Source organism: Coregonus lavaretus (genome assembly GCF_964263955.1).
Source record: "Coregonus lavaretus genome assembly, contig: HAP1_SCAFFOLD_484, whole genome shotgun sequence".
NCBI classification, from domain to species: Eukaryota; Metazoa; Chordata; class Actinopteri; order Salmoniformes; family Salmonidae; genus Coregonus; species Coregonus lavaretus.
Genome location: NW_028166613.1, coordinates 127,329 through 151,514, shown reverse-complemented (window position 1 = coordinate 151,514; position 24,186 = coordinate 127,329). Strand labels below are relative to the sequence as shown.

The window sequence follows — 24,186 nt, the reverse complement described above, 5'->3', positions numbered from 1 at the left end:
CCATCCCCTCATATCTAATAGAAACAGACTTATCCATCCTCTCATATCTAATATAAACACTTATTCATCCCCTCATATCTAATAGAAACAGACTTATCCATCCTCTCATATCTAATAGAAACAGACTTATCCATCCTCTCATATCTAATAGAAACAGACTTATCCATCCTCTCATATCTAATAGAAACAGACGTATCCATCCCCTCATATCTAATAGAAACAGACTTATCCATCCTCTCATATCTAATATAAACACTTATTCATCCCCTCATATCTAATAGAAACAGACTTATCCATCCTCTCATATCTAATAGAAACAGACTTATCCATCCTCTCATATCTAATAGAAACAGACTTATCCATCCCCTCATATCTAATAGAAACAGACTTATCCATCCCCTCATATCTAATAGAAACAGACGTATCCATCCCCTCATATCTAATAGAAACAGACTTATCCATCCTCTCATATCTAATAGAAACAGACGTATCCACCCCCTCATATCTAATAGAAACAGACTTATCCATCCTCTCATATCTAATATAAACACTTATTCATCCCCTCATATCTAATAGAAACAGACTTATCCATCCTCTCATATCTAATAGAAACAGACTTATCCATCCTCTCATATCTAATAGAAACAGACTTATCCATCCTCTCATATCTAATAGAAACAGACTTATCCATCCCCTCATATCTAATAGAAACAGACGTATCCATCCCCTCATATCTAATAGAAACAGACTTATCCATCCCCTCATATCTAATAGAAACAGACGTATCCATCCCCTCATATCTAATAGAAACAGACTTATCCATCCTCTCATATCTAATATAAACACTTATTCATCCCCTCATATCTAATAGAAACTGACTTATCCATCCTCTCATATCTAATAGAAACAGACTTATCCATCCCCTCATATCTAATAGAAACAGACGTATCCATCCCCTCATATCTAATAGAAACAGACTTATCCATCCCCTCATATCTAATAGAAACAGACGTATCCATCCCCTCATATCTAATAGAAACAGACGTATCCATCCCCTCATATCTAATAGAAACAGACTTATCCATCCTCTCATATCTAATATAAACACTTATTCATCCCCTCATATCTAATAGAAACAGACTTATCCATCCTCTCATATCTAATAGAAACAGACTTATCCATCCTCTCATATCTAATAGAAACAGACTTATCCATCCTCTCATATCTAATAGAAACAGACTTATCCATCCCCTCATATCTAATAGAAACAGACGTATCCATCCCCTCGTATCTAATAGAAACAGACTTATCCATCCCCTCATATCTAATAGAAACAGACGTATCCATCCCCTCATATCTAATAGAAACAGACGTATCCATCCCCTCATATCTAATAGAAACAGACTTATCCATCCTCTCATATCTAATATAAACACTTATTCATCCCCTCATATCTAATAGAAACAGACTTATCCATCCTCTCATATCTAATAGAAACAGACTTATCCATCCTCTCATATCTAATAGAAACAGACTTATCCATCCTCTCATATCTAATAGAAACACTTATTCATCCCCTCATATCTAATAGAAACAGACTTATCCATCCCCTCATATCTAATAGAAACAGACTTATCCATCCCCTCATATCTAATAGAAACAGACTTATCCATCCCCTCATATCTAATAGAAACATAGTTATCCATCCCCTCATATGTAATAGAAACAGACTTATCCATCCCCTCATATCTAATAGAAACAGACTTATCCATCCCCTCATATCTAATAGAAACAGACTTATCCATCCTCTCATATCTAATAGAAACAGACTTATCCATCCCCTCATATCTAATAGAAACAAACTTATCCATCCCCTCATATCTAATAGAAAGACATATCCATCCTCTCATATCTAATAGAAACACTTATTCATCCCCTCATATCTAATAGAAACAGACTTATCCATCCCCTCATATCTAATAGAAACAGACTTATCCATCCCCTCATATCTAATATAAATACTTATCCATCCCCTCATATCTAATAGAAACAGACTTATCCATCCTCTCATATCTAATAGAAACAGACTTATCCATCCTCTCATATCTAATAGAAACAGACTTATCCATCCTCTCATATCTAATAGAAACAGACTTATCCATCCTCTCATATCTAATAGAAACAGACTTATCCATCCTCTCATATCTAATATAAACACTTATTCATCCCCTCATATCTAATAGAAACAGACTTATCCATCCTCTCATATCTAATAGAAACAGACTTATCCATCCTCTCATATCTAATAGAAACAGACTTATCCATCCTCTCATATCTAATAGAAACACTTATTCATCCCCTCATATCTAATAGAAACAGACTTATCCATCCCCTCATATCTAATAGAAACAGACTTATCCATCCCCTCATATCTAATAGAAACAGACTTATCCATCCCCTCATATCTAATAGAAACAGACTTATCCATCCCCTCATATCTAATAGAAACAGACGTATCCATCCCCTCATATCTAATAGAAACAGACTTATCCATCCCCTCATATCTAATAGAAACAGACGTATCCATCCCCTCATATCTAATAGAAACAGACTTATCCATCCTCTCATATCTAATATAAACACTTATTCATCCCCTCATATCTAATAGAAACAGACTTATCCATCCTCTCATATCTAATAGAAACAGACTTATCCATCCCCTCATATCTAATAGAAACAGACGTATCCATCCCCTCATATCTAATAGAAACAGACTTATCCATCCCCTCATATCTAATAGAAACAGACGTATCCATCCCCTCATATCTAATAGAAACAGACTTATCCATCCTCTCATATCTAATATAAACACTTATTCATCCCCTCATATCTAATAGAAACAGACTTATCCATCCTCTCATATCTAATAGAAACAGACTTATCCATCCTCTCATATCTAATAGAAACAGACTTATCCATCCTCTCATATCTAATAGAAACAGACTTATCCATCCCCTCATATCTAATAGAAACAGACGTATCCATCCCCTCATATCTAATAGAAACAGACTTATCCATCCCCTCATATCTAATAGAAACAGACGTATCCATCCCCTCATATCTAATAGAAACAGACGTATCCATCCCCTCATATCTAATAGAAACAGACGTATCCATCCCCTCATATCTAATAGAAACAGACTTATCCATCCCCTCATATCTAATAGAAACAGACGTATCCATCCCCTCATATCTAATAGAAACAGACTTATCCATCCTCTCATATCTAATATTAACACTTATTCATCCCCTCATATCTAATAGAAACAGACTTATCCATCCTCTCATATCTAATAGAAACAGACTTATCCATCCTCTCATATCTAATAGAAACAGACTTATCCATCCCCTCATATCTAATAGAAACAGACGTATCCATCCCCTCATATCTAATAGAAACAGACGTATCCATCCCCTCATATCTAATAGAAACAGACTTATCCATCCTCTCATATCTAATATAAACACTTATTCATCCCCTCATATCTAATAGAAACAGACTTATCCATCCTCTCATATCTAATAGAAACAGACTTATCCATCCTCTCATATCTAATAGAAACAGACTTATCCATCCCCTCATATCTAATAGAAACAGACTTATCCATCCCCTCATATCTAATAGAAACAGACGTATCCATCCCCTCATATCTAATAGAAACAGACTTATCCATCCTCTCATATCTAATAGAAACAGACGTATCCATCCCCTCATATCTAATAGAAACAGACTTATCCATCCTCTCATATCTAATATAAACACTTATTCATCCCCTCATATCTAATAGAAACAGACTTATCCATCCTCTCATATCTAATAGAAACAGACTTATCCATCCTCTCATATCTAATAGAAAGACTTATCCATCCCCTCATATCTAATAGAAACAGACTTATCCATCCCCTCATATCTAATAGAAACAGACGTATCCATCCCCTCATATCTAATAGAAACAGACTTATCCATCCCCTCATATCTAATAGAAACAGACGTATCCATCCCCTCATATCTAATAGAAACAGACTTATCCATCCTCTCATATCTAATATAAACACTTATTCATCCCCTCATATCTAATAGAAACAGACTTATCCATCCTCTCATATCTAATAGAAACAGACTTATCCATCCCCTCATATCTAATAGAAACAGACGTATCCATCCCCTCATATCTAATAGAAACAGACTTATCCATCCCCTCATATCTAATAGAAACAGACGTATCCATCCCCTCATATCTAATAGAAACAGACTTATCCATCCTCTCATATCTAATATAAACACTTATTCATCCCCTCATATCTAATAGAAACAGACTTATCCATCCTCTCATATCTAATAGAAACAGACTTATCCATCCTCTCATATCTAATAGAAACAGACTTATCCATCCTCTCATATCTAATAGAAACACTTATTCATCCCCTCATATCTAATAGAAACAGACTTATCCATCCCCTCATATCTAATAGAAACAGACTTATCCATCCCCTCATATCTAATAGAAACAGACTTATCCATCCCCTCATATCTAATAGAAACAGACTTATCCATCCCCTCATATCTAATAGAAACAGACGTATCCATCCCCTCATATCTAATAGAAACAGACTTATCCATCCCCTCATATCTAATAGAAACAGACGTATCCATCCCCTCATATCTAATAGAAACAGACTTATCCATCCTCTCATATCTAATAGAAACAGACGTATCCATCCCCTCATATCTAATAGAAACAGACGTATCCATCCCCTCATATCTAATAGAAACAGACTTATCCATCCCCTCATATCTAATAGAAACAGACGTATCCATCCCCTCATATCTAATAGAAACAGACTTATCCATCCTCTCATATCTAATATTAACACTTATTCATCCCCTCATATCTAATAGAAACAGACTTATCCATCCTCTCATATCTAATAGAAACAGACTTATCCATCCTCTCATATCTAATAGAAACAGACTTATCCATCCCCTCATATCTAATAGAAACAGACGTATCCATCCCCTCATATCTAATAGAAACAGACGTATCCATCCCCTCATATCTAATAGAAACAGACTTATCCATCCTCTCATATCTAATATAAACACTTATTCATCCCCTCATATCTAATAGAAACAGACTTATCCATCCTCTCATATCTAATAGAAACAGACTTATCCATCCTCTCATATCTAATAGAAACAGACTTATCCATCCCCTCATATCTAATAGAAACAGACTTATCCATCCCCTCATATCTAATAGAAACAGACGTATCCATCCCCTCATATCTAATAGAAACAGACTTATCCATCCTCTCATATCTAATAGAAACAGACGTATCCATCCCCTCATATCTAATAGAAACAGACTTATCCATCCTCTCATATCTAATATAAACACTTATTCATCCCCTCATATCTAATAGAAACAGACTTATCCATCCTCTCATATCTAATAGAAACAGACTTATCCATCCTCTCATATCTAATAGAAAGACTTATCCATCCCCTCATATCTAATAGAAACAGACTTATCCATCCCCTCATATCTAATAGAAACAGACGTATCCATCCCCTCATATCTAATAGAAACAGACTTATCCATCCCCTCATATCTAATAGAAACAGACGTATCCATCCCCTCATATCTAATAGAAACAGACTTATCCATCCTCTCATATCTAATATAAACACTTATTCATCCCCTCATATCTAATAGAAACAGACTTATCCATCCTCTCATATCTAATAGAAACAGACTTATCCATCCCCTCATATCTAATAGAAACAGACGTATCCATCCCCTCATATCTAATAGAAACAGACTTATCCATCCCCTCATATCTAATAGAAACAGACGTATCCATCCCCTCATATCTAATAGAAACAGACTTATCCATCCTCTCATATCTAATATAAACACTTATTCATCCCCTCATATCTAATAGAAACAGACTTATCCATCCCCTCATATCTAATAGAAACAGACGTATCCATCCCCTCATATCTAATAGAAACAGACTTATCCATCCTCTCATATCTAATATAAACACTTATTCATCCCCTCATATCTAATAGAAACAGACTTATCCATCCTCTCATATCTAATAGAAACAGACTTATCCATCCCCTCATATCTAATAGAAACAGACGTATCCATCCCCTCATATCTAATAGAAACAGACTTATCCATCCCCTCATATCTAATAGAAACAGACGTATCCATCCCCTCATATCTAATAGAAACAGACTTATCCATCCTCTCATATCTAATATAAACACTTATTCATCCCCTCATATCTAATAGAAACAGACTTATCCATCCTCTCATATCTAATAGAAACAGACTTATCCATCCTCTCATATCTAATAGAAACAGACTTATCCATCCTCTCATATCTAATAGAAACAGACTTATCCATCCCCTCATATCTAATAGAAACAGACGTATCCATCCCCTCATATCTAATAGAAACAGACTTATCCATCCCCTCATATCTAATAGAAACAGACGTATCCATCCCCTCATATCTAATAGAAACAGACGTATCCATCCCCTCATATCTAATAGAAACAGACGTATCCATCCCCTCATATCTAATAGAAACAGACTTATCCATCCCCTCATATCTAATAGAAACAGACGTATCCATCCCCTCATATCTAATAGAAACAGACTTATCCATCCTCTCATATCTAATATTAACACTTATTCATCCCCTCATATCTAATAGAAACAGACTTATCCATCCTCTCATATCTAATAGAAACAGACTTATCCATCCTCTCATATCTAATAGAAACAGACTTATCCATCCCCTCATATCTAATAGAAACAGACGTATCCATCCCCTCATATCTAATAGAAACAGACGTATCCATCCCCTCATATCTAATAGAAACAGACTTATCCATCCTCTCATATCTAATATAAACACTTATTCATCCCCTCATATCTAATAGAAACAGACTTATCCATCCTCTCATATCTAATAGAAACAGACTTATCCATCCTCTCATATCTAATAGAAACAGACTTATCCATCCCCTCATATCTAATAGAAACAGACTTATCCATCCCCTCATATCTAATAGAAACAGACGTATCCATCCCCTCATATCTAATAGAAACAGACTTATCCATCCTCTCATATCTAATAGAAACAGACGTATCCATCCCCTCATATCTAATAGAAACAGACTTATCCATCCTCTCATATCTAATATAAACACTTATTCATCCCCTCATATCTAATAGAAACAGACTTATCCATCCTCTCATATCTAATAGAAACAGACTTATCCATCCTCTCATATCTAATAGAAAGACTTATCCATCCCCTCATATCTAATAGAAACAGACTTATCCATCCCCTCATATCTAATAGAAACAGACGTATCCATCCCCTCATATCTAATAGAAACAGACTTATCCATCCCCTCATATCTAATAGAAACAGACGTATCCATCCCCTCATATCTAATAGAAACAGACTTATCCATCCTCTCATATCTAATATAAACACTTATTCATCCCCTCATATCTAATAGAAACAGACTTATCCATCCTCTCATATCTAATAGAAACAGACTTATCCATCCCCTCATATCTAATAGAAACAGACGTATCCATCCCCTCATATCTAATAGAAACAGACTTATCCATCCCCTCATATCTAATAGAAACAGACGTATCCATCCCCTCATATCTAATAGAAACAGACTTATCCATCCTCTCATATCTAATATAAACACTTATTCATCCCCTCATATCTAATAGAAACAGACTTATCCATCCTCTCATATCTAATAGAAACAGACTTATCCATCCTCTCATATCTAATAGAAACAGACTTATCCATCCTCTCATATCTAATAGAAACAGACTTATCCATCCCCTCATATCTAATAGAAACAGACGTATCCATCCCCTCGTATCTAATAGAAACAGACTTATCCATCCCCTCATATCTAATAGAAACAGACGTATCCATCCCCTCATATCTAATAGAAACAGACGTATCCATCCCCTCATATCTAATAGAAACAGACTTATCCATCCTCTCATATCTAATATAAACACTTATTCATCCCCTCATATCTAATAGAAACAGACTTATCCATCCTCTCATATCTAATAGAAACAGACTTATCCATCCTCTCATATCTAATAGAAACAGACTTATCCATCCTCTCATATCTAATAGAAACACTTATTCATCCCCTCATATCTAATAGAAACAGACTTATCCATCCCCTCATATCTAATAGAAACAGACTTATCCATCCCCTCATATCTAATAGAAACAGACTTATCCATCCCCTCATATCTAATAGAAACATAGTTATCCATCCCCTCATATGTAATAGAAACAGACTTATCCATCCCCTCATATCTAATAGAAACAGACTTATCCATCCCCTCATATCTAATAGAAAGACTTATCCATCCTCTCATATCTAATAGAAACAGACTTATCCATCCCCTCATATCTAATAGAAACAAACTTATCCATCCCCTCATATCTAATAGAAAGACATATCCATCCTCTCATATCTAATAGAAACACTTATTCATCCCCTCATATCTAATAGAAACAGACTTATCCATCCCCTCATATCTAATAGAAACAGACTTATCCATCCCCTCATATCTAATATAAATACTTATCCATCCCCTCATATCTAATAGAAACAGACTTATCCATCCTCTCATATCTAATAGAAACAGACTTATCCATCCTCTCATATCTAATAGAAACAGACTTATCCATCCTCTCATATCTAATAGAAACAGACTTATCCATCCTCTCATATCTAATAGAAACAGACTTATCCATCCTCTCATATCTAATATAAACACTTATTCATCCCCTCATATCTAATAGAAACAGACTTATCCATCCTCTCATATCTAATAGAAACAGACTTATCCATCCTCTCATATCTAATAGAAACAGACTTATCCATCCTCTCATATCTAATAGAAACACTTATTCATCCCCTCATATCTAATAGAAACAGACTTATCCATCCCCTCATATCTAATAGAAAGACTTATCCATCCCCTCATATCTAATAGAAACAGACTTATCCATCCCCTCATATCTAATAGAAACATAGTTATCCATCCCCTCATATGTAATAGAAACAGACTTATCCATCCCCTCATATCTAATAGAAACAGACTTATCCATCCCCTCATATCTAATAGAAACAGACTTATCCATCCTCTCATATCTAATAGAAACAGACTTATCCATCCCCTCATATCTAATAGAAACAGACTTATCCATCCTCTCATATCTAATATAAACACTTATTCATCCCCTCATATCTAATAGAAACAGACTTATCCATCCTCTCATATCTAATAGAAACATAGTTATCCATCCCCTCATATGTAATAGAAACAGACTTATCCATCCCCTCATATCTAATAGAAACAGACTTATCCATCCCCTCATATCTAATAGAAACAGACTTATCCATCCTCTCATATCTAATAGAAACAGACTTATCCATCCTCTCATATCTAATAGAAACAGACTTATCCATCCTCTCATATCTAATATAAACACTTATTCATCCCCTCATATCTAATAGAAACAGACTTATCCATCCCCTCATATCTAATAGAAACAGACTTATCCATCCCCTCATATCTAATAGAAACAGACTTATCCATCCCCTCATATCTAATAGAAACAGACTTATCCATCCCCTCATATCTAATAGAAACATAGTTATCCATCCCCTCATATGTAATAGAAACAGACTTATCCACCCCCTCATATCTAATAGAAACAGACTTATCCATCCCCTCATATCTAATAGAAACAGACTTATCCATCCTCTCATATCTAATAGAAACAGACTTATCCATCCTCTCATATCTAATATAAACACTTATTCATCCCCTCATATCTAATAGAAACAGACTTATCCATCCTCTCATATCTAATAGAAACATAGTTATCCATCCCCTCATATGTAATAGAAACAGACTTATCCATCCCCTCATATCTAATAGAAACAGACTTATCCATCCCCTCATATCTAATAGAAACAGACTTATCCATCCTCTCATATCTAATAGAAACAGACTTATCCATCCTCTCATATCTAATAGAAACAGACTTATCCATCCTCTCATATCTAATATAAACACTTATTCATCCCCTCATATCTAATAGAAACAGACTTATCCATCCTCTCATATCTAATAGAAACAGACTTATCCATCCTCTCATATCTAATAGAAACATACTTATCCATCCTCTCATATCTAATAGAAACAGACTTATCCATCCCCTCATATCTAATAGAAACAGACGTATCCATCCCCTCATATCTAATAGAAACAGACTTATCCATCCCCTCATATCTAATAGAAACAGACTTATCCATCCCCTCATATCTAATAGAAACAGACTTATCCATCCCCTCATATCTAATAGAAACATACTGATCCATCCCCTCATATCTAATAGAAACAGACTTATCCATCCCCTCATATCTAAAAGAAACATACTTATCCATCCTCTCATATCTAATAGAAACAGACTTATCCATCCTCTAGCCCAAATCCTGATTTCTCTTGATCACATTCCTGCTGTGTTTTGTAAGAACTCATACTTTCATACTTTTAGATGCTTTGTTTGATTGTTAGAAGTTTGCCTCATTTCTATTCCAGGATGATGACGACGATGAGGAGGAGGAGGATGATGAAGAAGAAGAGGTGGAAGGAGAGGAGGAAGATTACGCTAAGCTACCCCAGGTGGACACTATCCTCTACAGGGACGGACAGCAGCCCCCCCTGCCCCCCTCGCCCTCCCCCCACTCCCATCTCCACCCCCCTCCTCCCCCCCTCCAGACAGCCTTCGTGCCCATCCAGCCTCTACCCGAGTACAGCCCGTGCCCAGCCGACTACCCCTGCCCTGGCAGTACCAGCCCTGATCTGCAGAGGGTACTGGTGGGCCAGCAGATGCTGGGTCTGGGTCAGGGTCAGGGGTTAGGACCAGGGATGGTAGGGCAGCAGGCCCCAGACGGACTCATGGTGGCTACGCCCGCTCAGACGCTTACAGACACACTGGATGACATCATGGCAGGTGAGTGTGTGTAGCGTAGCGTGGTCTTACAGCTGTTCCCGTCTGCCTGCTCTGGGTGGGTGCATCTCAATAGTCTTAACTCATTTCCTCCTTAGTATACTGTCTCCTTTCCTTCAACTGCAATGATTTGAAAGAACAGAACTGATGAACAAATTCCCCAGAAGAAATGCCTGAAAAGTAACAAATACTAACTCTTCTCTTGGTCTTTGTCTCTCTTTCTGTCTCTCTTTCTGTCTCTCTCTGTCTTTCTCCTCCCCTGTTTCTCTCCTTCTTTCTCTGTTCCAGCAGCAGTGAGCAGCAGAGTACCCATGCTGAACACTACGACGTCCCCCACCCCCCTGTCTGACCCCCTGTCACAGACCCCCTCCAACATGGGCTCGCCCCCCTCCCCACTGCCCCTCTACCCCTCTGTGGACATCGACGCACACGTAAGTCACTGCTCACACACACACTGTGGTTATCGATGCTCATGTAAAGCCCATGGTCACCCATACACACATTCGAGACTGAGAGACACACACATACCCACAGCGTTGTTGTAAATGTGTGTGTCCCTCTCCCTTCAGACGGAGAGTAACCATGACACAGCGCTGACGCTGGCATGTGCCGGAGGACACGAGGAGCTGGTGTCTGTTCTCATCGCACGAGGAGCCAACATCGAGCACCGCGACAAGAAAGGTAACACACACATGAAGTTACTGTTTATTCTGAGTGTTAGTTGGGCCTGGATATCTGTCAGACATGTTTTAATTTCTGATTAATCAGGAATATTTGTTTTCTTACATCCAAGGTAGGGTTTATACAGTGTTCAAAGTGCTTCAGTTTGTATTGGGTGAATCTGGATATCTGGTTCTGACCCTCTCCTCTTCCTCTCCCCAGGGTTCACCCCTCTGATCCTGGCTGCGACAGCGGGCCACGTAGGTGTGGTGGAGGTCCTTCTGGATAAAGGGGGTGACATAGAGGCCCAGTCAGAGAGAACCAAAGACACGCCCCTCTCCCTGGCCTGCTCAGGGGGACGACAGGAGGTACACACCAAGAGATCAGATTTAAATCAGTTTTGTATTATTTCTAATATGTAATTCTATGGTACACGCTCACTTCCCTTCTATGAAACCACACTGAAACGACTCACTGAATCAACTCACCTTTCACTGACTGCAATAGCATATTGCAAACATAATAAAGACTATGTCCCAGTACTTACAAATAACTTTCATTTCCTTGTCCCGTCCCCTCTCCTCTTGTCTCTCCTCTCCTAGGTGGTGGAATCGTTGCTGTTGCGAGGAGCCAATAAAGAGCATCGTAACGTGTCAGACTACACCCCTTTGAGCCTGGCGGCGTCCGGAGGCTATGTCAACATCATCAAGATCCTCCTCAACGCCGGCTCAGAGATCAACTCCAGGTACTGGGCGGGACGTGACAAGATCACATCTTATTTTCTCTTCTCTTCTAACTGATACCACTACTTTTCCAGGTCTTGATCAAATACATTTATTTATGAAATAGCATTTCTTACATCAGAAACTTCCACTGGGTTGTTTAAATGAGTGATGACTGCATCTTTGGTAGTGAAAGCACCTCTCCTCGCGTATCTCACTCATTGATAAAATCCTCCCTCCAACTTTTTTCCTCTCTGTCACTGTCTCTCTGTCGCTCTCTCTGTCGCTCTCTCTCTCTGTCGCTCTCTCTCTCTGTCGCTCTCTCTCTCTGTCGCTCTCTCTCTCTGTCGCTCTCTCTCTCTGTCGCTCTCTCTCTCTGTCGCTCTCTCTCTCTGTCGCTCTCTCTCTCTGTCGCTCTCTCTCTCTGTCGCTCTCTCTCTCTGTCGCTCTCTCTCTCTGTCGCTCTCTCTCTCTGTCGCTCTCTCTTTGTCGCTCTCTCTCTTTGTCGCTCTCTCTCTTTGTCGCTCTCTCTCTCTCTGTCGCTCTCTCTCTCTCTGTCGCTCTCTCTCTCTCTGTCGCTCTCTCTCTCTCTCTGTCGCTCTCTCTCTCTCTCTCTGTCGCTCTCTCTCTCTCTCTGTCGCTCTCTCTCTCTCTCTCTCTGTTGCTCTCTCTCTCTCTCTCTGTCGCTTTCTCTCTCTCTCTGTCGCTCTCTCTCTCTCTCTGTCGCTCTCTCTCTCTGTCTCTCTCTCTAGGACGGGCAGTAAGCTGGGTATCTCTCCCCTGATGCTGGCAGCGATGAATGGTCATGTGCCAGCGGTCAAGCTGCTGCTGGACATGGGCTCAGACATCAACGCTCAGATCGAGACCAACAGGAACACGGCTCTCACTCTGGCCTGCTTCCAGGGCCGGGCGGAGGTGGTCAGTCTGCTGCTGGACCGCAAGGCCAACGTAGAGCACAGAGCCAAGGTGAGGAGACCGGACTGTTAGCCGTCCATATTATAGTAGTATATCAAGGGAGTCCAGAGCCAAGGTACATATAGGATCTGGTGAATCCTAACTTCAGAATTGTCACTCCGTCTCCCATTGACATCAGTGCATGACTAAATGATTTGAGTGAGGGATTGGCCCCATATTGTACATGTGATGTTGACCTCCCTCTCCCCTGGTAGACTGGTCTGACCCCTCTGATGGAGGCGGCGTCGGGGGGCTATGCTGAGGTCGGCCGGGTGCTGCTGGATAAAGGGGCTGATGTCAACGCCCCTCCTGTCCCCTCGTCCCGAGACACAGCCCTCACCATCGCTGCAGACAAGGGTCACTACAAGTTCTGTGAGCTGCTCATCAACAGGTGGGTGTTAAACCAACCAATCAATCACTCTTTGTCTGAGTGGGTATTCATTTTGAAGCCAGGAATTTCCCTAAAATGGAATGTTTTCTTTCAGTCTTTCATTTTTTTTATCCTGTGTTTATTTATCTTCTCTTAACTCCTCCCTCTTTTCTTCCGTTCTCCAGAGGGGCTCACATTGACGTGCGCAATAAGAAAGGGAACACCCCTTTGTGGCTGGCGGCCAACGGCGGCCATTTTGACGTGGTTCAGCTGCTGGTGCAGGCCGGGGCCGACGTAGACGCTGCAGACAACCGCAAGATCACACCGCTCATGGCTGCCTTCCGCAAGGTAGGTAATGTCGCAGGGTGACCCTTCCCCTGTGAAACACCTGGCCCCCTCACTATCTAGTTCCTCTACAAGGCCCTGCAGTCTTCCCCCTCTCTTTACTTGTTGCCGCCAGCCTGAAACAATGTTGGCCTATTTTACAGTTATCTCTCTCTCTCTCTCTCTCTCTCTCTCTCTCTCTCGCGTGTCTGTGTTTCTCAGGGTCATGTAAAGGTGGTTCAGTACCTGGTAAAAGAGGTCAACCAGTTCCCCTCAGACATTGAGTGTATGCGATACATCGCCACCATCGCTGACAAGGTAACACACCTCCCCAGTTTGGAATGATCACTCTGTGGATGTTGGCTGGATATCATTGACTGTCAAATGCGGCTTAGCTTGTATAAGTATGGCGGTGGGTTCGAAAGATTTGAGTTTCCACTAACTCTCCATCCCTCCCTCACTCTCAGGAGTTGTTGAAGAAGTGCCACCAGTGCATGGAGACCATCGTCAAAGCCAAAGACCAGCAGGCTGCTGAGGCCAACAAGAACGCCAGCATTCTCCTCAAGGAGCTCGACCTGGAGAAGTCCAGAGAGGAGAGCAAGAAGCAGGCCCTGGCAGCCAAGAGAGAGAAACGCAAGGAGAAACGCAAGAAGAAGAAGGAGGAACAGAAGAAAAAGCAGGAGGAGGAGGAGGAGGAGGAGGAGCAGAAGACGACCAAGGAGGAGGAGGAGGAGGAGGAGGAAGACGGTGAGATGCAGAAGCAGAATGACTCCGCTGAGGGTAAATTATATCTTGGTTTCAATATCTAATAATTTGTTCCCAAAATGTTGATGTTAGCATTTGTTTGCAGTGGCTAGTTTAACAAAAGCAAAGTGTAGATTGCAGTCACTCCTTGTCCATAGACAGTTTTCAAGGTAAGGAAACAAATGTCTAATATGTAATATTGTAGAACTATCCCTTCAACTCTCCACCCATCCCTCCCCCTCTCCAGAAGTGGACCCCCCCATCGACCCTCCCAGTGCGACCACCACTACCACCATCGGTATCCCCGCCACCTCGGCCTCCTTCAGCTGTGTGTTCGGCAAGAAGAGGGCCAGTGTTGCCACAACGACCAGTGTCAACCGCAAAAGCAAGAAGAACAAGACCAAGGACTCGTCCCCCAGCGAACCAATTATATGTCAGGACCCACAGGTATTAACCAATCATACTGCAGGACCCACAGGCGGTTGGTGTATTTAAAATAGATTCACTTTTTTCTTTTCTTTCTTATTTTTTGATGACATGACTGCTAAATAGAATGTAGACTAGCTAAATTCAAGGACAAGAGTGAAGCTATGATGTGTTTTTCTGGGTGGCTGCAAATATGTACACATTTCTACTCTTCTTTTTCCCACTCAAAGTTATACCATCAAACCATCTATGCAAGTCAATCAAGGTGTCTAATCAGTGATGATTCCATCTGTCCAGCAGGTGGTGCTGGCACAGCACAAGGCCAACGAGATCCATGGGGAGCCACGGGGTGGGGGCGGGGGCGGGGGGGTGACAGGGGCGGGGGGCACCAGCGACTCAGACCCCCTGGACAGCACTGACTGTGCCAGTGAGAGTAGCAGCAGCGGGGGCAAGAGCCAGGAGCTCAACTTCCTCCCGGACCTCCCCTCCTCTTCCTACTCCTCCTCTTCCTCGTCCTCCTCTTCGTCCTCTGGCCCCTCTCACAGCCTGCTGCCAGGCCCGGAAAAGAGACACTGTCCTCAGCTACACCCAGGCAACCAAGTCACCGTCTCCATCTCCAAACCTACACACAAGTGAGTGACCTGTAGCACTTTCAAGGAGAGACATTTTGAGTTAGACTAAGAACTGTAGTTTTCCTAAAGGAACTGGTCAAGCACAATCAAATCACACAGAACAGTGCATTTCTAATACAAATGCATAGTTAAAAACAGCAACCTTATTAAATGTCAATTTGACCTTTATCCCTTTCCCTTCCTCCCCTCTCGTTCTCTCCCCCCTCTTTCTCTCTGTTCCTCTCTCTCTGCCCAACCTCTCAGAGCTCCAGACATGAGTGAGTTGACCCTGAGCAGCTCTCTACCGTCTCAGTTTAAGACCATGTCTCTGCCCGTCACCTCCCCCAACAGCAAGAGCCTCACCAGCCCCAAGAGGGGACAGAAGAGAGAGGAGGGCTGGAAGGAGGTGGTCAGACGGTGGGTACACACACACCATCCATAAAATCCATCTAGAAATGCTTCAAGTAAATCTATAGGTAATTTTAGGCCAGTGGTTCCCAAACTTTTTTGGTTACTGTACCACCAACTTAATTTTGCTCTGCCCGGAGTACCCCTGAAGTACCCACTCATGCATTTTACCAGTAGACCTCTGGTCTCATGAGTCTTCTAAAGTACCCCCTGTGGATAGACCAAGTACCCCCAGGGATCCTAGTACCCCAGGTTGGGAACCACTGTTTTAGGCAATAAGGAAAAGTGAGTTGTCAGCCCCGTGGCTCCCCATGGAACTTGTCCTTCGGCCTGGTTCTAAACTCCATATGGACCTCTTTTTCCGGGCTGCAGGTCTAAGAAGCTGTCGGTGCCGGCCTCGGTGGTGTCGAGGATCATGGGTAGAGGAGGCTGCAACATCACAGCTATACAGGACGTGACGGGAGCACACATCGACGTGGACAAACAGAAAGACAAGAACGGAGAGAGAATGATCACCATCAGGTAGGGAGAGAGAGAGAGAACTGAATAGGAGGAAAATATGAATAGGTATGTGTTGATTTATCTGGGGGATTCTAAGCATTTAAAAGGAATGAAGTGTAATGTCTTATTAATCCTCCTGCTGGATCTCCACAATATCAGTGAAGAGTTGAGATACTGTGATTGGTTGGAACCATGTCCATGGAATGTGTACATTGTAGTGCATCCCCTGACCCCTGTGTTGTGATGGTCCATTCCAGAGGTGGCACAGAGTCGACACGCCACGCGGTCCAGCTGATCAACTCTCTGATCCAGGACCCAGCCAAGGAACTAGAGGACCTAATCCCCAGGAACCACATCAGGGCCCCGGGCTCCAAGACCACCTCAGCCCCCTTCCCCACCCCCACTGGGGCTAACCTTAACCTCACCGTCGGGGCCAAGGCCCTGGGCTCCCTGGTCACGTCCTCTGGGGTCTCCTTCCAGTCCTCCTCTCAGACAGGGGGTAAGATGGGTAAGGGTCTGTCGTCTGGGGTGAGGCAGCCCTTCCCCGTGTCTCTCCCCCTGGCCTACGCCCATCCCCAGCTGGCCCTTCTGGCAGCCCAGACCATGCACCAGATCAGACACCCCATGCTGCCCATGGCCCAGTTTGGTGGGACCTTCTCCCCTGCCGCCAGCACCTGGGGCCCGTTCCCGGTGCGGCCGCTGAGTCCCGGTAGCGCCAACAGCTCCCCCAAACACAACGGTGGTAGTAGTAACAACCAGGCCAGATCCAACTTATCTAGTCATAATGATCACAACACATCATCCACAGGGTCCTCTGTCTCCAGTCCTAGTGCCTCAAACAGTCACGCTGCTACGACTACAGGGTCACCCCACACCCCTAACCCCACTCCTGGGGCCCAGCCCAGCACCCCCACCCCCTCCTCAGTCAGGAAACAGCTGTTCTCCTCTGACCACAAGCACACAGGGGTCAACTCTGTCTCCATGGTTACTGCCAACACTGTCAGTAGTAGTAGTAGTCACTCAGTGAGAGGTACAGGGTCTCCCGCCCACCAACACACGGGCTTAACGGCCACAAACGCCCCTAACCCTCCTCCTCAACCCCAGGTCGCCCCCATCTCTCAGCCCCCCAAGTCACCCCCCAGCGCCCCCACTGCTCCCCCAGGCAAGGTGAAGCTGACCCCCTCCCTCTCTCAGGAGGCCCAGCCCGTCTCAGTCAACAATGGGGTTAGTTCAGGTGGTTTCACCGCCTCTGCCATGGCTGCCCCCTCCAAACCTGAGCCCCGCCAGCAGCACCAACCACCTCCTCCCCTAACCACCACCTCAGACCCCACTCCACCTCTCCTCCCTCCTCAGTCAAGCTCCCACCTCCCCCCAACCTCCACCACCCCCTCACACACACACCCCAACAGCACCGTACCCCACTTCTCGGCTCCCGCTCCCCGCGTCTCTCACCGCATGCAGCCCCCGACAGGGCCCTACTACCAACACCCCGACCAGCAACAACAACCGTTCCTACCCCATAACACACAGCAACAACAACCGTTCCTACCCCATAACACACAGCAACAACAACATGAGCACCCCAAACCGAAGCAGTCCCAGCCCCCCATGCCCCCTCAGCCCCAGTCTCCTCACCACCCCCAGTCCTCCATGGGTCTGATGAACGGCTCTCAGATGCAGCAGCAGCAGGTCCATGGTGGGGCCAAGCCCCAGCAGATGCCCCCTAACTTCGGCCCTGCAGCCCTCTTCAACCATTTCAGCAGCATGTTCGACAACAACAACCAGGTGGGTGCCACCACACATTCATTTCTACTATTTCTAGTTTTATTCTCAACAGAAAAACATTTTGTTACAATAGTGCAGGGCTCTCCAACCCTGTTCCTGGAGAGCTACCGTACAGTAGGTTTATACTCCAACCCTGTTCCTGGAGAGCTACCGTACAGTAGGTTTATACTCCAACCCTGTTCCTGGAGAGCTACCGTCCTGTAGGTTTATACTCCAACCCTGTTCCTGGAGAGCTACCGTACAGTAGGTTTATACTCCAACCCTGTTCCTGGAGAGCTACCGTACAGTAGGTTTATACTCCAACCCTGTTCCTGGAGAGCTACCGTACAGTAGGTTTATACTCCAACCCTGTTCCTGGAGAGCTACCGTACAGTAGGTTTATACTCCAACCCTGTTCCTGGAGAGCTACCGTACAGTAGGTTTATACTCCAACCCTGTTCCTGGAGAGCTACCGTCCTGTAGGTTTATACTCCAACCCTGTTCCTGGAGAGCTACCGTACAGGAGGTTTATACTCCAACCCTGTTCCTGGAGAGCTACCGTACAGTAGGTTTATACTCCAACCCTGTTCCTGGAGAGCTACCGTACAGTAGGTTTATACTCCAACCCTGTTCCTGGAGAGCTACCGTACAGTAGGTTTTAACTCCAACCCTAATCTAGCACACTTGATTCTAATAATTAGCTGTTTGGTAAACTGAATCAGGTTAGTTACAGCTGGGGTTAGATCGAAAACCTACAGGAGGGTAGCTGTCCAGGAAGGGGTTGGAGTTAAAACCTACAGGAGGGTAGCTGTCCAGGAAGGGGGTTGGAGTTAAAAACCTGCAGGAGGGTCGCTGTCCAGGAAGGGGTTGGAGTTAAAACCTACAGGAGGGTAGCTGTCCAGGAAGGGGGTTGGAGTTAAAAACCTACAGGAGGGTCGCTGTCCAGGAAGGGGGTTGGAGTTAAAACCTACAGGAGGGTAGCTGTCCAGGAACAGGGTTGGCGTTAAAACCTACAGGAGGGTCGCTGTCCAGGAAGGGGGTTGGAGTGAAAACCTACAGGAGGGTAGCTGTCCAGGAACAGGGTTGGGGTTATAACCTACAGGAGGGTCGCTGTCCAGGAAGGGGGTTGGAGTTAAAACCTACAGGAGGGTCGCTGTCCAGGAAGGGGGTTGGAGTTAACCTACAGGAGGGTCGCTGTCCAGGAACAGGGTTGGAGAGCGCTGCCATAGAGTAACAACATGTTTGAAGGTTGTGACCTAAACTTCAGTGCCTACTCATTTCGGGTCACACCTGATATTTTTTTTCTCTCTATTAGGTTGGTAACAACCAGGTGTGGGGTGCGTGCCACCTCCCTGCCCGCTCCCCCCCTGAGCAGCAGTATTCTGCCCCCCCCTCCTACATGGGCATGGGCCAGATGGATGGCATGATGGCCCCTCCTCCAGACAGCTCCAAGGCCCCTGGATACCGCTCTGCCTCACAGAGGATGGTCAACAGTCCTATTGGTAAAAGAAAGGGCCATGTAGATTAGAAAATATATATATTTGACTTTGTTTGACCTTACAGTATATGCCCCAACTCTCTCTCCCTGTCTTACAGCTCTGAGTCTGACCAGCTATGCTACCAGTATGTCTGGTAGTCCAGTGTACCTGCAGTCTATAGGCCTCTAACTCTCTCTCCTCTCTCTGTATGTAGCTCTGACCAGCTATGCTACCAGTATGTCTGGTAGTCCAGTCTATCTACACGGCCCAGCAGCTGTGGGCACCCCCTCATTCAGCAGACAGCACTTCTCCCCTCACCCCTGGAGCGCTGCCACATCAGGTACTGACACAGATGTGTGAAAATAAATCTAAAATGCCCATGAAGCTTATTTTCCAGGAATTCAGCACACAGAAAATAATTGATTTAACTAATACAATTTAAGAGTTTTGCCTAACTGTCTTTTAGACTCAAAACCCCTAACCTTTAACCCCTCCTCTCCCCAGGCGAGTCCCAGGCAGTGCCCCCTCCCTCCAAGGTGTTGTCGTCTGGCCCCCCGGGCCCCCCTCCCCACCAGGCCAAGCAGGGCCAGGGCAGCATTCAGCAGGACAGGAAGGTGCCTCCTCCCATCGGGACAGAGAGGCTGGCTAGGATCAGACAGACCACCGTCAACCCTCCTCTCCTCCAGACCTCCTACACCGCTCCTGTAGGACAGGGAGGCATATGGTCCTTCGGAGTCGGCAGCGCCTCGGGTGAGTAGTCACACATACCAGATGGACACACAAACATACCAGACGGCCACACACCAGATCAATGTGTTCACACACAACCTCTAACCCACGCTGGTCTCTCCATCCCCAATGTCTACAGCCCTGATATACGGCTGATGGGCATACACACACCCCACCGCCCCACACACACACACACACACAGTGTCTCTCTGTGTCTCTCTTACCTCCTGTCTCCCTCTCCTCTAGAAGCCATGTCAGGTTGGTCCCAGCCCCTGATGGGCAGTCACATGATGCACCCTGGGCTGCAGGCGGACCACAACTTCTCCCAGTACCAGCCCATGGAGCAGGATGACACCGGCATCTCTAACCCCGCTAACAACTACCACCAGCAACACATCAACCACCCCAACAACTACATGGACTTCCCCAAGGTAACACACACACCTTTGCAAATGGCCGTTCCTCTTGTCCGTGTCTCCAGGGTAGGGCCATGTCAATATACTGTAGTTAGTGGACCTTGTTGTCTCCAGGGTAGGGCCATGTCAATATACTGTAGTTAGTGGACCTTGTTGTCTCCAGGGTAGGGCCATGTCAATATACTGTAGTTAGTGGACCTTGTTGTTTCCAGGGTAGGGCCATGTCAATATACTGTAGTTAGTGGACCTTGTTGTCTCCAGGGTAGGGCCATGTCAATAGACCTTGTTGTTGTGATGTGTATAATGACCTTGTTGTCTCCAGGGTATGGCCATGTCGATGTATGGAGGGACCATACTGCCCCCCCACCCCCCTATGGGAGAGAGTCCGGGGGGGGGCATATTCAACGGGCTGCACGCTGCTGACCCTGCATGGAGCCCCATCATCAAGGTGGTTCCCAACAGCTCAGACAACACCGACCCACAGCAGGTGAGACTTTATCCACACACATACACACACACACACACACAGTTCTTTTTGCTAATGGAATCTCCTCCTCCTCTCTCTCACCTGTTCCTCTTCTCCTCCTCCTCCTCCTCCTCGTTCAGGTGTGGCCTGGTACCTGGGCTCCTCACGTTCACCTGAACCACGTCAACTAGCCAGCCGGCATCGACAGCAAACGCGCACACACACATCACAAACATGAATATAATTTCCAACTGACAACAAGAACCTGACGAGACAAAAACCAACAATTGTAAAACATGTTAACTTTAGTAGAGAACAGAGAGCAAAGCAGAGTTTCAAGAATTGGAGAGAAATTATCTTGACACCGTTCTTTAATAAGAAATAAAGATATACTAACATTTGAGTGAGGGCTGTTATGATGATGGTGGAGTCAGGAGGGAGGGAAAACTCTGGGCCCTAGTTCTGTTTAAAGTCCTGTTGATGTCTGATGAACAACCAAACTGATGGTGACAGCCTGTCCAACTGGCTCCATGCTCTGTGTAGCTTAGAAATAAGGACTTCCACCCACGTACAGAGTTCTCGCTCTCCTCGGGGAGAGCTTGACCTGATAAAGATGATGGTGATGATGACGTAGCTAATGATACTCAGCCAAGAACTAGAGGATGATGATTACCTAAAGAGAGGCAGGGGGAGAGAAAGAAATCACAATACCCTTTAGTGGTAAATACATGTATAATTGTTTACATACTAAAAGGGTTAAAATGAGAGTACATTTCATGTCGTATAGTGGCTCTACTTTATGTAGCCTGTATTAATGTGAAATATTTACCTTAATATTCAATAAAGATATTGAAATGTACTTGTGGCAGTGCACTTTTTTGTATATGTGTAGGTATGGCTTTGTGTTTTAATTTCCCTGAAATGAATAGCATGTTTGATAGTGACAGCACAATGTATTTCTTATATATTATCATCTTAGAAAATATAATCTGTACACTCAACTCGTGGCTCCGACGCGATACATTTAATAAAAACTAACATTGACAGCTAATGCTGCGTACATAACCAAGTGGGAAGGTGGTATTTACCACATAGAACTGGGAAAAATCCACTTGAACGCCCCTCCAACTGGTGATTACTAGTGGGAAACGTCTATCATCCCTGAGCTCCGACTTCTCTCACATCGGTGTCCAAATCACTAAGGACTTAAAATGGTCCACGCACACAGTCGTGAAGAAGGCATGACAGCGCCTCTTCCCCCTCAGGAGGTTGAAAAGATTTGGCATGGGCCCTCAAATGTACCATTTGAAAGCATCTTGACTGGCTGCATCACTGCTTGGTATGGCAACTGCACCGCCCTCGATCGCATGGCGCTACAGAGGGTGGTGCGGACAGCCCAGTACATCACTTGGGCCGAGCTCTCTAACATCCAGGACCTCTATATCAGGCCCGGAAAGGAAGGCTCGGAAAATTGTTAGATTCCAGCCACCCAAGCCATAGACTGTTCTCTCTGCTTCCGCACGGCAAGCGATATCAGAGCAACAAGTCTTGACACCAACAGGCTCCTGAACAGCTTCTATCCCCAAGCCATAAGACTGCTAAATAGCTAATGTTTTCCCCTCATCAATCTACACACAATACCCAATAATGACAAAGCAAAAACCTTTATTTTTCTACTGAAATAGTATCCCAGTCCCTGCTGCTGAAAAACATCCCCACAGCATGATACTGCCACCACCATGCTTCACCATAGGGATGGTGCCTGGTTTCCTCCAGACATGACGCTTGGCATTCAGGCCGAAGTGTTCAAGCTTGGTTTCATCAGACCAGAGAATCTTGTTTCTCATGGTCAGAGTCCTTTTAGGTCCATTTTGGCAAACTTTGCCAATCTACCATAAAGGCCTGATTGGTGGAGTGCTGCAGAGATGGTTGTCCTTCTGGAAGGTTCTCCCATCTCCACAGAGGAACTCTGGAGCTCTGTCAGAGTGACCATCGGGTTCTTGGTCACCTCCCTGACCAAGGCCCTTCTCCCCCGATTGCTCAGTTTGGCCGGGCGTCCGGCTCTAGGAAGAGTCTTGGTGGTTCCAAACTTCTTCCATTTAAGAATAATGAAGGCCACTGTGTTCTTGGGGACCTTCAATGCTGCAGACATTTTTTGGTACCCTTCCCCAGATCTGTGCCTCGACACAATCCTGTCTCGGAGCTCTACGGACAATTCCTTCGACCTCATGGCTTGGTTCTTGCTCTTACATGCACTGTCAACTGTAAGACCTTATATAGGCAGGTGTGTGCCTTTCCAAATCATGTCCAATCAATTGAATTTACCACAGGTGGACTCAATCAAGTTGTAGAAACATCTCAAGGATGATCAATGGAAACAGGATGTTTCCAAAAAAAAAAAAAAAAAAAAAGGATGCCCCTGAGCTCAATTTCGAGTCTCATAACAA

The 24,186-nt window shown here is 44.0% G+C and overlaps 1 protein-coding gene across 10 annotated transcripts in view; it reads left to right on the top strand.

The window, feature by feature from the left end:
* LOC311114520 (ankyrin repeat and KH domain-containing protein 1-like) overlaps positions 1-22,598 on the top strand; it is a 64,492-nt gene extending 41,894 nt beyond the window's left edge. For 4 of the 10 annotated variants that reach the window (XM_084189767.1, XM_084189765.1, XM_084189764.1 and 1 more), the window contains exons 18-38: positions 10,734-11,169; positions 11,455-11,597; positions 11,736-11,847; positions 12,049-12,194; positions 12,429-12,571; positions 13,301-13,514; positions 13,718-13,893; positions 14,058-14,220; positions 14,419-14,514; positions 14,664-14,976; positions 15,188-15,387; positions 15,664-15,998; positions 16,242-16,394; positions 16,758-16,907; positions 17,144-18,671; positions 19,966-20,152; positions 20,343-20,468; positions 20,633-20,878; positions 21,104-21,288; positions 21,596-21,760; positions 21,880-22,598. In XM_084189767.1, the coding sequence (XP_084045893.1) occupies positions 10,734-11,169; positions 11,455-11,597; positions 11,736-11,847; positions 12,049-12,194; positions 12,429-12,571; positions 13,301-13,514; positions 13,718-13,893; positions 14,058-14,220; positions 14,419-14,514; positions 14,664-14,976; positions 15,188-15,387; positions 15,664-15,998; positions 16,242-16,394; positions 16,758-16,907; positions 17,144-18,671; positions 19,966-20,152; positions 20,343-20,468; positions 20,633-20,878; positions 21,104-21,288; positions 21,596-21,760; positions 21,880-21,930 (5,268 nt within the window). In that variant the 3' untranslated portion in view covers positions 21,931-22,598. The remainder of the gene's footprint in view (positions 1-10,733; positions 11,170-11,454; positions 11,598-11,735; positions 11,848-12,048; positions 12,195-12,428; positions 12,572-13,300; positions 13,515-13,717; positions 13,894-14,057; positions 14,221-14,418; positions 14,515-14,663; positions 14,977-15,187; positions 15,388-15,663; positions 15,999-16,241; positions 16,395-16,757; positions 16,908-17,143; positions 18,672-19,965; positions 20,153-20,342; positions 20,469-20,632; positions 20,879-21,103; positions 21,289-21,595; positions 21,761-21,879) is intronic. The other 6 variants (XM_084189770.1, XM_084189769.1, XM_084189762.1 and 3 more) reach the window with 4 other exon arrangements.
* Positions 22,599-24,186: the final 1,588 nt, after the last annotated feature.